Here is a 15,393-nt window from a genome sequence, read left to right on the forward strand (position 1 = left end):
TATCCAGCCTTGTTCAAAGACCTAAAAGAGCCAGGCCAGAGGCGGGAATGGTCCAAAAGGAGCTCCCTTCCTGCTCATCCGCTCTGAGCGGTGCCTGCCCCAGCTGGGGGCCGAGCCGGGTGGCTCAGCCCTGCTGATACCTGTTCTCAGGTTAGCTCCTCAGCTCAGCACATTATCGCTAATTACACAGCTTTGCTCTTGCCTTTTTGTTTATCATGTAGGATTATATTTAGGGTATGAGGATCAATAGAGTCTTGGGCTGAGTCTCTGTTTTTGTCAACATGGAGCATTAATTCCAACAGCTAGTCGGGGGCACTGGATTGCATCCCACTGGGCGGTTTGCTACTTTCCTTCTCAGTTGGGCAGTCGGTGTTGAGTGCTGGAACTCATTCTGAAGAGTCAGGAATGTGACCTGATGGTCGTGGTGCCACCCCGTGGAAGCTGGCAGTTAAGTGTTATTGTTGAGTCACTGGCTTGAAGTCTATGGGGGAAGCAAAACAAAACTACATGATTCCTGATAAATCGTATTTTCTGAAAGCGCCCAGCATGACTCATTATGTTGACTGTTTCCTTTGTGGTGCGTGGTCCCCAGTAGAATAAAATAAGACTTGAACTTGGGGTAAGTCTGTTTCTTGTTTGGAGGAGTTCAGCTCTTAGTATAATAACCAAAATCTCCTTCCCTATCACTGAGTAACTACAGAAGCTTCTTGCCGCTTGACAAGACCCAGAGAGAGTTTGGTGGCAGTTGTCAGTGTCACAAATGCACATTTGCTCGCCTCTGTGGTAGGCGCCGTGTGGGATGGCACGGCAAGATGCATGCGATGCCCCAGCTAGGCTGCCTTTCTGCCTCATGGGGAAGCCTCTCCCCCTCTCTCTCCTTTCCTTTCCTCTCCTTGGTTAGGAGCTGGACCAGGAGGTTGGAACCCCCCATGCCGCAGGTGCTGGTTGGGAGGTTGGCAATAACTGGAAGACCTCGAGGCAGGGGCTCAGCTGGCACATAGTTGGATCAGAAAAGACAGCAGGTGCTCTCCTGGCATGGGTCAGCTAGCTTGCCTCCATGTGCCCTGCCCTGAACCAGACTACCAAGTCCAAAGTCGAAGACTCGGTCACGTGACAGTATCAGATTCTGGGAAAGGGCCAGTGCAGTCCGGGAGCGGGAAAACTGGGAATGATCAGGAGCACCCCACCTCCCGCATCACGCTTGCCAGCACAGGCTGTGGGCTGGTCTCCCCACAGCCATATCAGCCTGGCTTAGAAAGGAAAGTGTACTCTCTCCGCTAAAGAAGGCCATACAGTGGCCCTGGCCAGGATTGAGACATTCTGGTGGCTATTTAGCATCTCCCTTCCCTTAGAACCCCTGGGTGCCAACTAGGCTAAGGTACAATTCAGGCTCTGCTCCCAACTCCCTGAACAAAGCAGGATCCCGCCAATGACGGAGCAGGGCTCTTGGTGTTTTGCTGCCCAGAATTGAAACACGTCTGTGCGAGGCTGCTGTGCTCAGGTTTCCTCTTACTAATTGATTGATGAGAACGTGTGGGTACAGACATGATCGCATTCCATATGCTTGTGTTCCCTGACATCATCAAGCTATTTTCCTTGGTAAGAGAGGATCCCAGGGATGGATTGGTATTCATGCTTTTAAAATTATGTCCTCACTATTGTGAGCTCTCAGAAGATTAAACCTTCAGTAGTAATCAGGACCCTGATGGTCAGTGTCCCTCCGAGATCCCAGGGTGAGGTTTGCTGCATAAGCACTGGGCAGCACTGTGGCAGGGAGATGGGCCCACCCACCATGCCAGGGACGACCCCCAGGCCCCGACCTCCAGCCACAAGTGTCTGAGCCTATTCTGTGCCCCTGTGAGCAACTGACACATGGGTAAATGTCGGTCAGAATTCACTTTCATTCCTTTTTCTGATAAATAATGCCCAGGATATCAAATTATATGTCCAGAAGGACCCAGTTTATAAAGTTGTATATATAGTATATGCATTATATACCTCATCATATACATCTATTTTACATGTATTTCTCTCTGTAATGTTCCTTCTAAAACATATCACCCCCCTGTGACAAACCCTCCCTGATTTCTCATTCACTTAGAAGAAACTCTTGCATCCCTGCCTTAGCCTGCAGACCTCCACGCTCAGGCCCACGTGGCTCCTCGGATCTCATTTCTCACCCTTCTCCCCTCACCCACCCCGCTTTACCTCTGGCCTCCTTGCTGTTCCTTCCTCACTCGGGGCATGCTCCCCTCTCAGTGTCTTTCCTTCACTGTGGCCTCTGCCTGGAGCACTTTTCCCCAGGATCCTCATGCCCATGGGTTCCTGCTCCTGTGCCACCCCTCAGAGAGTCTCCCCTCACAGCAGCAGCATCTCTGGCCTGCACCTCAGTCTCTAGTGCTGTGACCGTTCATCTCATGGTAGGATGTAAACTCCCTGAGGGAATCCTCAAGGCTCTTCCCTTTGTATCCCCATGCCTAGCCCAGTGCCTGGCATGTGGGAGCATACTTATTAATTTAACAAAGAAGCACATGACACAAAAATGGACACTGACATGCAGCTTTACAAATATTAATTTCACAACCATCTGATGAGGCAGGTACTATTGTTATCTTCATTTTATACACAGGGAAACTGAGACACAGAGAGGTTAAGTCATTTACCCAAGGTCACACAGTAGTCTCAGAATTCTAAGCCCAATATCCACCCTAGAGTCTGTTCTTTCAACTGCTACCCTGTGTTTTCTGTGTTGTGGGCTGAACGAAGGTGTGAATGATCAGGTTCCTCCATTTAAAACCAATGATACACAGGACAGGCAGCCACCGTATGACCCAATTTTGTTATATGGCTTCTGAAGTATGTAAGTGTAAGCCATAGAAATGCATTTTATAAAAGGCACCACAGATGCCAGGGAAGGAAATGAACCAAAATCATTTCAGTAATCATTTCTAGATAGTGGGGTTTTCAGGTGATGTGTAATGTCCTCACTATACATATCTGTATATTCCAAGTTTTCTACCTGGGCTAATATTAGAATGATAAAGTTAATATGGTTGCTTTTCCAAGGAATGTTATGATGAAGGGGCCACCACCCGTGAGTCCTGTCTGTGAACAGCTTGGGGCAAGGCACGGGAGGGGAGGCATCGGGGGTGGCGTCCCTACCCTAATGGAGGTCTTCTCCCTCTGACCATCCAGGACATCATCGAAGGGGGCAACCTTCGCATCCCGCTCCAGGAACTGCACCAGATGATCCTGACTCCCATCAAGGCCTACAGCTCCCCGAGCGCCACCCCTGAGGCTCGGCGCCGGGAGCCCCAGGCCCCGCACCCACCCTCACTCATGGGCCCCGAGAACCAGAGCCACGACTGCAAGGACAGTGTTGCGGCCACCGGCGCCACAGCCACCACCTCTGCTGGGGCCAGCGGCGGGCTCCAGCCTCACCAGATGAGCAGCTGTGACGGGGAGATGGCCGTCGCCCCACTGCCGGAGGGGGACCTCCCCGGGCAGTTCACACGTGTCATGGGGAAAGGTAGAGCCTGATTTCCACACCTCCCCCTTCTCTTCTCTCCACACCACTAATCAGAGCTACAGCCCCTGAGGGGCTCCCCCTGGGTGCTGGATAAACTGCCTGCCACAGGCGCTGTCATCAGCCCATTGCACAGATGAGGAAAGCGTGGCCCTGAGGTGAAGGTACTTGCACCTGACCTCAGATCTCACCCACGCCCCCAGACCAGGGCTGCGGGGCCTCCTGGTACAGTGCTCAATGGGCCTTGGATCCTCATGCCAAAACCGCGATGCTCAACCTTTCTCATCTCACGGCACATGTAAACTAATTTCTAAAATTCTACGGCACACCAAAAAATGTATTTTTTGCTGATGTGACGAAGAAATAAGTGTAACTTTTATTCAGTTATAGCAGACAGCTGTTGTTGTGCTGGCTGTTGTCACTTTTAATTTGACCTTCTAAGGGAAAAGAGGTCAGTGCCTCTGACTAAATAGTCAGGTATTGCATGTTTTAAAAACTGCTGCAGCATGCCAGTTGAAAATCGCTGCGTTAAAGTCAGCCTTTAACCCGGACCACGCAAGGTACCACGGCCATGCTGTGTCTGTGGGGCTGGACAGAATTCACACGCGGTCCTTTGGGTAAGAGCGCCCTTTCTACCTGGACTGCCCTGGGCCTGCCCTGTGGCTGGGATCCTTATGCACATTGCCTGTCTGTGTCCAGTGCTGCACTAGTTGGTGCTTGATGGCTGTGTCCCAAGAAATCTTGATCATTTAAGAAGTGTGGTGAATGCCTGAACTTTACTCTTGGGAAGGGGAAATAATGTTTTCTTCCTTATTGTCTAATACTTCATACCGTTTTAAAGAACTATGTTTTTACCAAAAGATATGGACACTTGGGTCTTATAGTTGTACTGAGAAACTCCCCGTGGTACGGCCTATAAAAGACTGAAATCCATACGGATCTGGCTCAGAGGAGGTGACCTGTAGCACTCCTTGGAGCTGAAATGCCAGGAGCTTGCCGGCCACGGTGGGTCCTCGGTCCCCTGTCACGTCCTTGCTCTCCCCCACCCCACAGCAGGCACTTAGCTGTGTGGGATTCTAGCAGATGACCCAATCCCATGGATGAAGGGACACGTGGGGTGGTTACCTGAATGTGAGGTACCTCAATCCCCTTCCCCATGGCGAGACCCATAGTGGGCACTGCCCTTCAGAGGCCTGCACTTCTCTAGCATGGCTTTTTTAGACAGTAAATTAAAAATTAATTTCATGCTCAATATAAAAAAATCAGAACTAAACAGAGTGCTAGACAGTGAAAAATAGCCCTCCCATCCCAAACCCTGCCATCTCCCCCCTCCCGGAGGTGACCACTATAAAACAGATTCCAAATACCCTCTCAGAAACTGGATAATCATATACAAGCACATGAGTGTCCTTTTTACATACAAACAGGTCTTGCTTACATGTTTTTCTGCAGCTTTTTAAATGTTACATATCTTTACTATTTCTATCAATACAATAATGTCAACTCATTCTTCTTTAAAGGTTGCATACTATTCCACAGTGTGCATAAGCCGTAATGTATTTAACAGTGCCCCAGTGAACGAACAGTGAAGTGGTTTCCATTGTTATTACAAACAACGTTGTACTGAAAATCTCCATGCAAAGACATCGTATAAATGGGATTCTGTGACACATTGGTTCTATAGCACTTGGGAGAGAAAAAAATCATGATGCCCAGGTTTCAAGTCTGAGCTGCTCAGTGCAAGGCATTTTCACTTCTGATTGATGTCTTTTGAACAGCCATCTCCATAGTGGCTGTCTAAACATTCCCATCAAAATCAGAGCATCAAGACGTCCAGGACAAGAGCAGACAGGGCTACACTAATGTGGTCACGAGAAACCCAGCAGTGTGTGTACTCTACCCATAGACAAGCTCTGCTCTGTCTTTATCAGCATTCATCTGAGTGTGCAGGTGAACCTGTGTACGTATAAATGCATGTATCACTTTGAGAAATAGCCCTCCAGGGATGGAGTAGCAGGCTTCCTGCTCATGTGTGTGCCCACACCTCACATCCTAAAGGATATGCCAGTTTGATTCCTCCCGATGAGGTGCGCAGTTCATTCATAAAACCATGGAGACTGCTTTCTGATAATGTCGGTGGTCTTTGATGCCTTTGAACTCCCTCTCAAAAGGAGCCTCTCTCAAAGACAGAGCTCAGGACACTGCTGTGTTCTTCCTCTCCCAGAGTGTGTCTCGGGAAGGCTTGCAGAAGGCTTAATATAGCATGGTATGCCTGGAATTAACTGAAGGGGCTTCTCTAGGCCAGGGCTCCTGTGGTGACCGAGCCTTTGACTTCAGTGGAATGAGGAGCCTCCTGGCCGTTTTTGTGAACTACATAAAGCCACAGGCACACACACCTCTCAAAATATTGGTCCTGAAAGGAAGTCAGAGGCAGATCGCCAGGTTAGGATAGGTGTGCATTTTTCTAATTCATCTTCCTTTTTTTTTTTTTAATTCACAGTGTGCACACAGCTCTTGGTTTCCAGGCCTGATGAGGAAAATATAAGTTCCTATTTACAGCTCATAGACAAGTGTCTAATTCATGAGGTGAGTCGTGACAGGTTTCACAAGCTTTTTTCTCATTGCTTAGAAATGGTTCTCGGCATTTCTGTGATGGGACCGTGTGTGTCTCCAAAGACTTGTTTTTGTGGGGCAGATGTCCTAATAGCTCATCTATGGTGGCCTCAAACCTAAACAACACTTGCATATGACTTAGGTGTCCAATGTCATCCAGACTGAGCTCTGACGTGAGGGTGAATGCCTGAGAGAAACTTCTGATTCTGAAACCACATCTGAGGGATTGGGCCTGGGGCGGTTAATGCCCAGTCCTGCCACCTAGCCCTTGGTGTTTTCCAGTCTTTCAGAAGTTCTGTGTTGAAACATTTTGCCCTTTGGCTCAAGGAAATTTGAGGGAGGAATAGAGGAGGAGCGTGCAGAGAAATCATGTGTCTTTGTATGTATGTGGTTTCATGGCCATCCTTCTGTATTCTGATTTGTGAGTTTTATGGGAATTGTATTTAGCCGTATGTCCTTTCGAAGAATGACTGAGGCAGGCTGGAGCTGTGCCTGCCAGACTCGCAAAGCTAGCGCAGTCTTCATGACCGAACGAGGCAGGTACTAGTCACAGCTGCCCTGAGCGACCTGTGGAGGCAGGTGATTGAGCCTCAAATCCATGACCCCAATGGCTTCTTTGGCAGCTCTCCTCCAAAGAGTTACAAAGACAAAGTGTAGGCCTTAGGAAATTTAGGACTGGGTAAATCTAGGGCATGAAGGTCCTTTTGTGGGATTTTGACATGAAGATAAGATGGTAGAGGCCTCCAAGTCTCCTCACCTTTGCCATGGTGACAGCCAGAGCCCTGGGCATCCAGTGGGCCCCAGTTTTAGGAGATACCCGGTAAGGAGGTCTGGCCCCTCACCACCTTCCTGCTATTTTGGTCAGTTCTCTGGGGCCCCCAACTCTGTGGTCCGACTCCACCCATCCTCACATGCAAGTGGGCAGTCTCCTTCTGGGATGCCACCCCAGCCACACCTCCTCTACCCCCTAAACTCTCATGTTTGCAACTGTCTCTCACAGCAGAATCTATCCTCGTGTGTACCTCTCCCTAAGCCCGACCCAGCCTTTTCTGTTTCCAGTCCTGACCCTGCACTTCGTTGGACCAGCAGAAAACCACAGAACGAAGACAAAGCAAAAGCACGTTGATGAATTTTAGAACTCATTCATTCCACAGATATTTATTAAGTGCCCTGGCCCTGGCCAGGCGGCTGACGTTGTGAGGGCACTGGGTGATGTGAAAAGAAAACAGGTCGTCACGTGCATGATGACAAAGCCTCTGATGGGGCGCTCACGGCGTGCTTAGAGCCCCAATGAGGAGTGGCAGGCACCTACCAGGGCAGGAACTGGCGTTCCCTTAGAGGGAGGCTGCATCTTAGTGGCAGGGACTAAGTAAGGAGGCAGAAAAGGGCTCCAGGCAGAGAGGGCAGCGTTGGGGGTGGGGGGGTGTTCTGTGTCTTGTTACGGGAGGACCTTCAAGGTGGATTTCCAGAGGGATGATCAGGGGAACCTTTAATGTTCTGAAAAAGCAAACAGGATCCCTACTTCCTCTCCTACACTCACGCTCAGCGTTGAACTCCCAAGATGCAGGAGGGCAGGTGACCTCCACTTCGCCTCCAGTCTGCTGAGTCCATGAGACGAAGTAGCGAGTCCTCCAGCTGCCTCTGCCAGACAGAGCACAGCTTCCCCGTTACCCTGCACCCGCCCGGAGCCACGGCCTGACTCTCCCCCTGCCCTGCTTTGCCATGCCCTCCCTTGGCATCCTGGCTCTTCTTTCTGCTTCTTTCCACTCTTCCTCCCCAGTTGCCCAAGTGATTCAGTGCCAAGATGGCACTGTGTGGACTCCTCTGCCGGCAAGAGGCGCTGTCACCAAAGAGGGGCCTCTTAGTAATGGGGGTCCTGAGCAAAAAGGGGCCCAGGCCATGTCTGCTTGCCTGAACTCCTGTCAGGTAGAGGGCCCCACACTCTGCTTTGGAAGGGAAAATGCTGTTCAAGGCTTTTTATTATTTTAGTTTGAGAAAGAGGAAACACGTCTGAATAATTTTCCATAGCCTCAGGTTATTCTGTGTGTGCGGAGCACACCCTCTCTGTGAGCCATGGAGGCGCAGTCCACATCCTGGCGGAGGTGAGCCTGGGCTTGGGAGACAGGGCTCACTTTCACAGCGATGGGAAGGGGAGCGAGCTGACACTTCCAAGGGACCTTCCTTCCCCCCAGGGATGAGGGACTGACTCCCCAGAGTAGTAAAAGGGAGGACAGGAAAGTTCTGAATTTTGTGTCTTGAGACCAATCCCTTCGTCTCATGGATTGTAATCCCAGGAGTCTTGGCTCCTCACAGTCTTGAGAAGGTTCTAGGAAGAGGAGCTTTTGTCCCCTTTATGAGGCTTTTAATCCAGCCGCAAGAGCCGTAGGACACATCTTCCTCCAGACAGACTTATTGGTCTGGGCCTGACAGGGACAGAGGACTCAGTCGTGGCTGGCTGGCTGTGTCTGGGCTGTCTGTCGCGTGGAATCTTCCTTCCCCTCCAGCCCCGCTCAGAGCTGCCAGTGGAGGAGCTGGAGCGCAGTATCAGCCTTCTCAGCCAATAGTGACAGCAGGTGCATATACAGGAACCAGCTTCCAGAAACCCCTCTGAGCCGGTCATGACCTAGCTCCTCCGCACCTCCCAGTGCAGCTTCCAGGGTGGAGAAGAACCGGCCACCACACTCGTCAGCACTGCTATGGGGCTCGCTCCTGTCTGCAACCCTGGTGCTGAGTGAATGAGCTGACCTCTCTGTGGAGGTGTCTACATTTCCATCTTTTTGAATGCTCTTTGCCACCATGGAAGACATCATGTATGAACTGATGTCCTTGGAAACACTTTAAATGCACATGTATAAAGTAAAACTTTGTCACTTGAAACTCAGGCTGTCCTTCAGGCTGGCTCCAGACAAGCTCAGTACTCGAGTTCTGAGACCTTGAAGTCATTTGTTGGGGCTAAAGGAGCCTGTTGAATACTGACCACGACGAGCCCTCATATACCACCACCAAAGGGCTGGTCTGTGCAGCTGCAGAGATCGGGCTAGAATATCTGTGAGCAGCACGTATTGAATCATTACTAAGAGCCAGGCGTGTTCTAAGTATTCTAAGAGCTTTTCATGTGTTGTCTTATTTAATCCTTACAGTGTCTCTTTGAGAGGGATGCTGTTGCCCTCAGTTTTTGGAAGGAAGAGTCTTGGGTAGAGGAATTTGCATAAGGGGTTCATGGCCTGCCTGGAGGAGAACCATGTCCTCACCTTTTCACCATGAGACCACCCACCACTCACCTTAGGAGGGGGTCTGCACCTTAGAGGGGGCTCTGCACTAGATCCTTGGTTGGTAGCCCTACCTGATGAATACTCTTAACAGTGCCCGGCTAAGATCACATAGGAGGAAGGGGTTTGCAAGTCAATAACTTTTCTACAGTATGACTAATATCTTTTTGCTTTTGTTCACATAGCTCTCCTGTGTTTAGGTCCTTAAAGATTAAATGTCATCAGAAGAAAATTAAGCTGTCATTTTTTCTCTCTGTTTCAGGAATCTTGTTTTCCTTCATGGAATATAGTCATTAGTCTGTTATTCTAGGTAATAGTTTATTGCTACTTAAATTTCATGCCTGATTGACAAAACTACTTAGGCGTGTTATCTCCATCACTGTTAATGCTAATCTGTCATGTCTATGGATTTCCCACAACGTGTGGGCCACAGTTCTAGACACTGGACAGGGTGTTCCTATACTGCGTGTGCATTCCTCACTATCTAGAACACTCCACGTCTAAGTCCTTCCTGAAGCAGAATTACCAGGACACTTGCTGCAAATACAAATCCCCTTGACTACCTTGCAGGTCTAGTAAATCAGGCTCTGGGTGTGTGGGAGGGGCCCAGGAATCAGCATTCTAATGTCTCTTTGGGAAAGTCTATAGACCATGAATCTGAGAGTGTCTGTCCTGGAGACACATAACCCCTGAACGTCTTTCCCTGGACCATGGTGCACACAAAAGGAGACATAATCTACATGACAGTGTATTACAGGGCGGTAAGCAAAACACCCCCAAACACCAATTTTACTAGAAAAGATGTGCGAAGGCATCAGATCTACCCATTTCCTAAACTTTAGACGAAGTTTAGGTTAGGATGATGCACTGGGGTTTTGGTAGGGTACAGGATCCCTTAGCCAGAGATTTCTCAGCCAAGCTCTGAGACGCAGAGACCACATACTCCATTTTCTCAAGCCCAGCTGACCACTCAGGGTTTCCACACACCATCAAGCAAATTGATTTTTGGAGTGGTTTAGCATTTCCATTGATTATGAAAAGGCAGGGGGCCTGCAAAAGCCAGCGTATTCAACAATCAATTTTGCAATTTATTCTTGGTTAATAAATTGAGTCCAGAGTGGAGTCAGATGAAAAGGAAGGGGGGTATGGATCTGCCGGAAATGCAACCAAAACTGAGGGCTATCAAAAGCTTAATGCACGTACCTTACCAGGCACCTCCAATGCCAGGTAATTGGAATTTTCAGTACAGGCAGCTCACAAATAAAACTGACTGCTGTTTGAACCAGGTTGGAAACAGGTGAAAAAAAGGCAACTGCAGGGACGCCGATGTTTTCCCCTATTAATTGCATGTTTCTCCCTCTAATACCAGGCTGTGTCACCCATTAAAAAGTCCTGTTTGTTTTTGCAGGCATTTACAGAGACGCAGAAAAAAAGATTGTTGTCATGGAAACAGCAGGTGCAGAAGCTCTTTCGGTCTTTCCCTCGGAAAACCCTTCTCGACATATCAGGATATCGACAGCAGAGAAAGTATGTTGGGATTTCATTCTTTGCAATGCATGGTGGTTCCAGGTGCCCCATTGCCTGGGTTCCTGAGGCAGGACAAGGCAGGGCATTCCTCGCTCACCAGGGCACCCTGGGGCAAGTTCCAAATCACGTTCCTTAAACAGGTGGGGTTGGGAAAGGCAGTGGAGAGAAAGCATTTCCAGAAGAAGAGCTGAATGCGATCTTTTGTAACTCAATTTACATTGTCAAAATGACAGTATTAGCCCAAATGCAGAGTAGTGGGGATGATTTAATGAATGCCAGCAGAATACTTGGCAGTTTATCCCCAAAAGGGGGCTCCGAAAGGACAAAAATGGATTGTTCTATCAGCACCTTAAGTGGTAGAGTAATTTTTTTCTCTCTTCTAGCTGCAGACAAGCTAATTATAGTTGGTGGCAGGGTGAAGAGCCCAGTGCTAGTCTATTTTGGTCTGAGCTGCAATCTAAGAGTGGAGCAGTACCATTCTTGATTTTTCATAGTACTTCAGCTTCTTGGATTCAGTTAAAAATAAGCCTCATTGTACTTTAGACCCCATTACCTTAATCTGGCTTTAAATTGAGAGATCCAGTTGCATATTGAAGGTGAGTTAGAGTCACAGTCTGGTGGCCTAAGCCTTGAACAATGACAAGGACTTTTGGGGAGACAAGGGAATGATGATGCAAACATCCTTAAAAAAATCAACATTCTATTTTACATTTTTAAACATGAGCAAATAAATAATAATTTCTTCACTTGCACCTAAAAAGCTCTGAATTCATTTCTCAGTACATATATGAAGCTCTGTGTTGTTAAAATCTTTAATACTTATTTGCATAAGGATGCCTTAAAACATCACTGTTTTGTATTATTTAAGGGAGGTAGAGCCAGTTGGAATTTGTGAAAAGTTTTTATTAAAGATTTATATAAAAATTAAATTATCATAGTCCAACATATACATTAGTTATCAAACAAGCATTTAGCACATACTATGTGCCAAGTGGTATCCAAGCACTTTAAGAATATTAATACGTTGAATCCTTGCAACAACTGTATGAGGTAGAGGAGCTACTCTTAACCTCATTTTACAGAGGCGTTGGTAAGGAGTGGCATCCAGGATTTCGACCAGTGAGGCCAGCTCCAGAGTCAGTGCCCTTAACTGCTCTGGATGCCAGGCAGCTCTCCCGGCCTTTGGCGCATGTGCAGAAAAGATGGGCAGGTCAAGCCACACTTTATTTCCCACTCCCTGGCCCCAAGCCCTCTGGGGGTGGCCTCCCTGGTAAGTTGGGCTAGATCACCTCTGCACCCAGATGAAAGGCCAGGCCTGCTCTTCAGCCTCCTCCTCTGGGGCTACCCGTTTCCCAAGCTCCCTCTCTTCTTGTAAGAGCAGCAGTACTTCTCCCAAGTAAGACGACGAGAGTCCAGACCCTTCTTATAACACCAACCCATTAGGAGACAAGTTCTAAGGAAGAAGGAATCTAGAGGTTGAAGATGAAGAGAGAGTTTTTAAGTTCTTTGCTGCTCCTCCCAAGACTTTCATCCTCTGCCTCTGTCTGCCCTGCCTTGTCCTTGGTTTGCATCAGAGTTCCCATTAACCTTGACCTCTCTAGAGTGTTACTGTCTAAAGCATGTATTGGGCTAACCCAAGGTTTGCCAGACTGGAGTCTCAGTAGACCTCTTTTTATTGATTAGATAAGAATGGATTCGTCATTGATTGTAGATGTTCAACTGAAGGTTGCTAAAGCTCTAGAAAATAATTTGTTCTTCTAACTATTACCTCTGGGATCTTTTTATGCTATTAATTTGCTTTGAAGACCTGTTTCTCCAATAATACAAAGGTAACTGCAACCCAACCCCTGCTTGAATTATTACAAATCCCAGATTAATTGGTTCTTATTCAATCTTTTCCTGCCTTTCAAGGTAATGAAATCAGTTGGTTAAATTTAGGAAGGCAGAGAAAGAGAGACACAGATGGGCAGAGCAAGAGAATGAAAAATGAAAATTTACTTTTGTCACTTTATTCTCTCCCCCCAAAGAATGATCATTTCATTAAGCCTAGTGATCTTAAGTAACCTAAGCATTCACTTTGGCTGCCAGCAAGCAGTAGCAGCCCTCACCAGGACCGGCTTTGCAATAACCAGTTAAGGATGGGACAGCAGGGCCTCACCCTCACTAGGAGATGGCCTAACCAGATTCTCCCCACCCCCACCCACTCTGTCCCCAGTGTTCTGGGCTTGACAGCCACACGGCCCAGGGAGTCCTAACTTCTGGAGTGCCTAGGGCCCTCATTTCTCCAGTGACTAAGTGTCCCACAACAGAACCTCTACCCACGTTCTATTGCTTAAGATACATTCTCACCTTCCTGAAAGCGCAAATCATTTTAGCATCATTCATTGACTACTGTATTTTGCATATGAAATAACTTTTTAAAAATCCAACCAAAAAGGAAAATGAGAAAGAAAAAAAAAAAGGAGTCATTTGCACTAAATAAGGAAAAGTCTTAGCAGAATACTGAATCATCTACCAGGTGGCCAAAATTCTGACTCCGAAAACCAAAGGCCTAGTTTTCATAGTTTCAAAAAAAGCAACCACTGCTTGCTCTCCACCTGTCATGCTGTCAGACCGTCCTTCCCCCAAAGGAGGGCTCTGTGATCACAAGAAATTGCTCCTACCCCTCTTGACTCGAATTTCTTCTCTTAAATTTAACATTTTAAACCTTAGTAAAAGCAGAAGAAGAAAAGGAAGAAAGGATGAGATAAACAGGGACCCAGAACCCGTGAGCGCCCCCCTTCTCACCACATGACCCTCTCCTGGGCCACAAATGCCTGGAAGGGGAAAGACACAAGCCCAGAAATCAGCTGCAGCCAGCTCAGGGTAGAATTCTTTCTCTTCCCTGCCTTCCTTCTCTCCCTAGGAAATTTAGGAATTCTGGAGAGAAGAGAAACATTTTCTAAGATCCACTGTGCTGATGGCTTAAATGCCCTCCCCCTATGCACACACAACTCACTCTCTCAGGAAATGACTGTTTTGCAGGCCCCCCACCCCCACCTCATTACCCTCAACTGGTTAAACTACGTCAGCAGCTCTGTGCCCCCCCTGAGTCTCCTCCTCACAGGCTTGGTACAAACCTCCCCTTCAGGGCTGGGGAAGCAAGCCTGTTCCATCTTGTGGCCACTGGAGGTAAAGCATTTCGACTTAAACATCAGTGAATGACTAAAGCTGACTCTTCTTGGAAAGAATGTGCTGGTTCCTGAAACCCTGCTGGCTGCCGCACACCCTCCCTGAACCTGAGGCATGTTAGAGAGGACAAGTTCTTTGGCGATGAGGTCACGGGAGCCATGGGAACACAGCAGTCACGTGCGATGCCAGGGTCTCCAGCAGCCTTCCTGCGTGGGTCCAGGGGAAAGCATGGAGCCTCTGGGTCTTTCTGCCGGGAGGGCCTGTGCCCTAGGGAGCGGTCAGTGTCCCAGGACCAGAGCTCTTGCAAACGTCACCATCTCCATTCTCACATCCCGACCTGGGAGTGAGAGCCCCAGGTGTGGGGTCAGCTCCTCCATCTGGAAAGGCATCATGATGGCAGAGGGTCAGGGTTCTTTCATTCACTCACCCTGCATTCACCATGCCAGGGGCCATGCAGTTATGGGACATGCGGATTCGATGAGGAAGGACACCTTCCTTTTTCTCCCGGGGCTGACATCCGTGCGGCGCTCAGGCCACTGTCTTCAGGTCTGCCACACAGACAGGAAAACTGTGGTATGATGGAAGGAACCCAGAGCCCGGCTGTGCCACTTCCTTGCTGGGTGGCTTCTTGCCAGGCATGAGTGCTCTGGGCCGTGTGACGCAGCTGGGATGAAGGCCCCAGAGCCGTAGGTTCAACTCTGGGCTGGGGGCACTGCCCCCTGCTGGCTGTGTGACCTTCACGAAACCATGAGGTTCTGTTTTACTTCTCCAGCAGCAAATAAAAGTGGACAGAGTGTCTACTTCATAGGGTTGTCATGAGGCTGGAAGACTCCATGTAAAAGTGCTGCTACAGTGCATGTAAAATTTGCTCCCTGGTGTCAGCTGTTGTGTTTATAGTAGTGCTTTCCTGGTTCAGAGCCCAGGGGACCCCAGAGGCCTTATAACTGTCAAAATGTCATTAGACCCCAGGAGGTGTTCCACTGGCAGCTTTGGGGTGAGAAGGGCTGAGGGGGACTCACGCTTCTCCTGTTCTTCTCTTTTCGCTCCCACAGTCGCGGCTTCGGGCAGTCCAACTCCCTCCCGACGGCCGGCTCTGTGGGCGGTGGCATGGGCAGACGGAACCCCCGCCAGTACCAGATCCCCTCCCGGAATGTCCCTTCTGCCCGCCTTGGCCTCTTGGGCACCAGTGGGTTCGTCAGCTCCACCCAGCGCAACACCACAGCTAACCCCACCATCATGAAACAAGGAAGACAGGTTTGTTCTGCCCCAGGGAGGAGGGTGGACAGC

General features: G+C 48.8%; 1 protein-coding gene across 2 annotated transcripts in view; it reads left to right on the forward strand.

Moving 5' to 3' along the window:
* SAMD4A (sterile alpha motif domain containing 4A) overlaps positions 1–15,393 on the forward strand; it is a 204,027-nt gene that overhangs the window by 173,992 nt on the left and 14,642 nt on the right. For both annotated transcript variants that reach the window (XM_090270905.1, XM_090270906.1), the window contains 4 exons: positions 3,196–3,529; positions 6,027–6,112; positions 10,817–10,935; positions 15,159–15,360. In XM_090270905.1, the coding sequence (XP_090127031.1) occupies positions 3,196–3,529; positions 6,027–6,112; positions 10,817–10,935; positions 15,159–15,360 (741 nt within the window). The remainder of the gene's footprint in view (positions 1–3,195; positions 3,530–6,026; positions 6,113–10,816; positions 10,936–15,158; positions 15,361–15,393) is intronic.

Source organism: Furipterus horrens, unplaced genomic scaffold (assembly GCF_987537825.1).
Source record: "Furipterus horrens unplaced genomic scaffold, mFurHor1.1.pri manual_scaffold_3, whole genome shotgun sequence".
NCBI lineage: Eukaryota > Metazoa > Chordata > Mammalia > Chiroptera > Furipteridae > Furipterus > Furipterus horrens.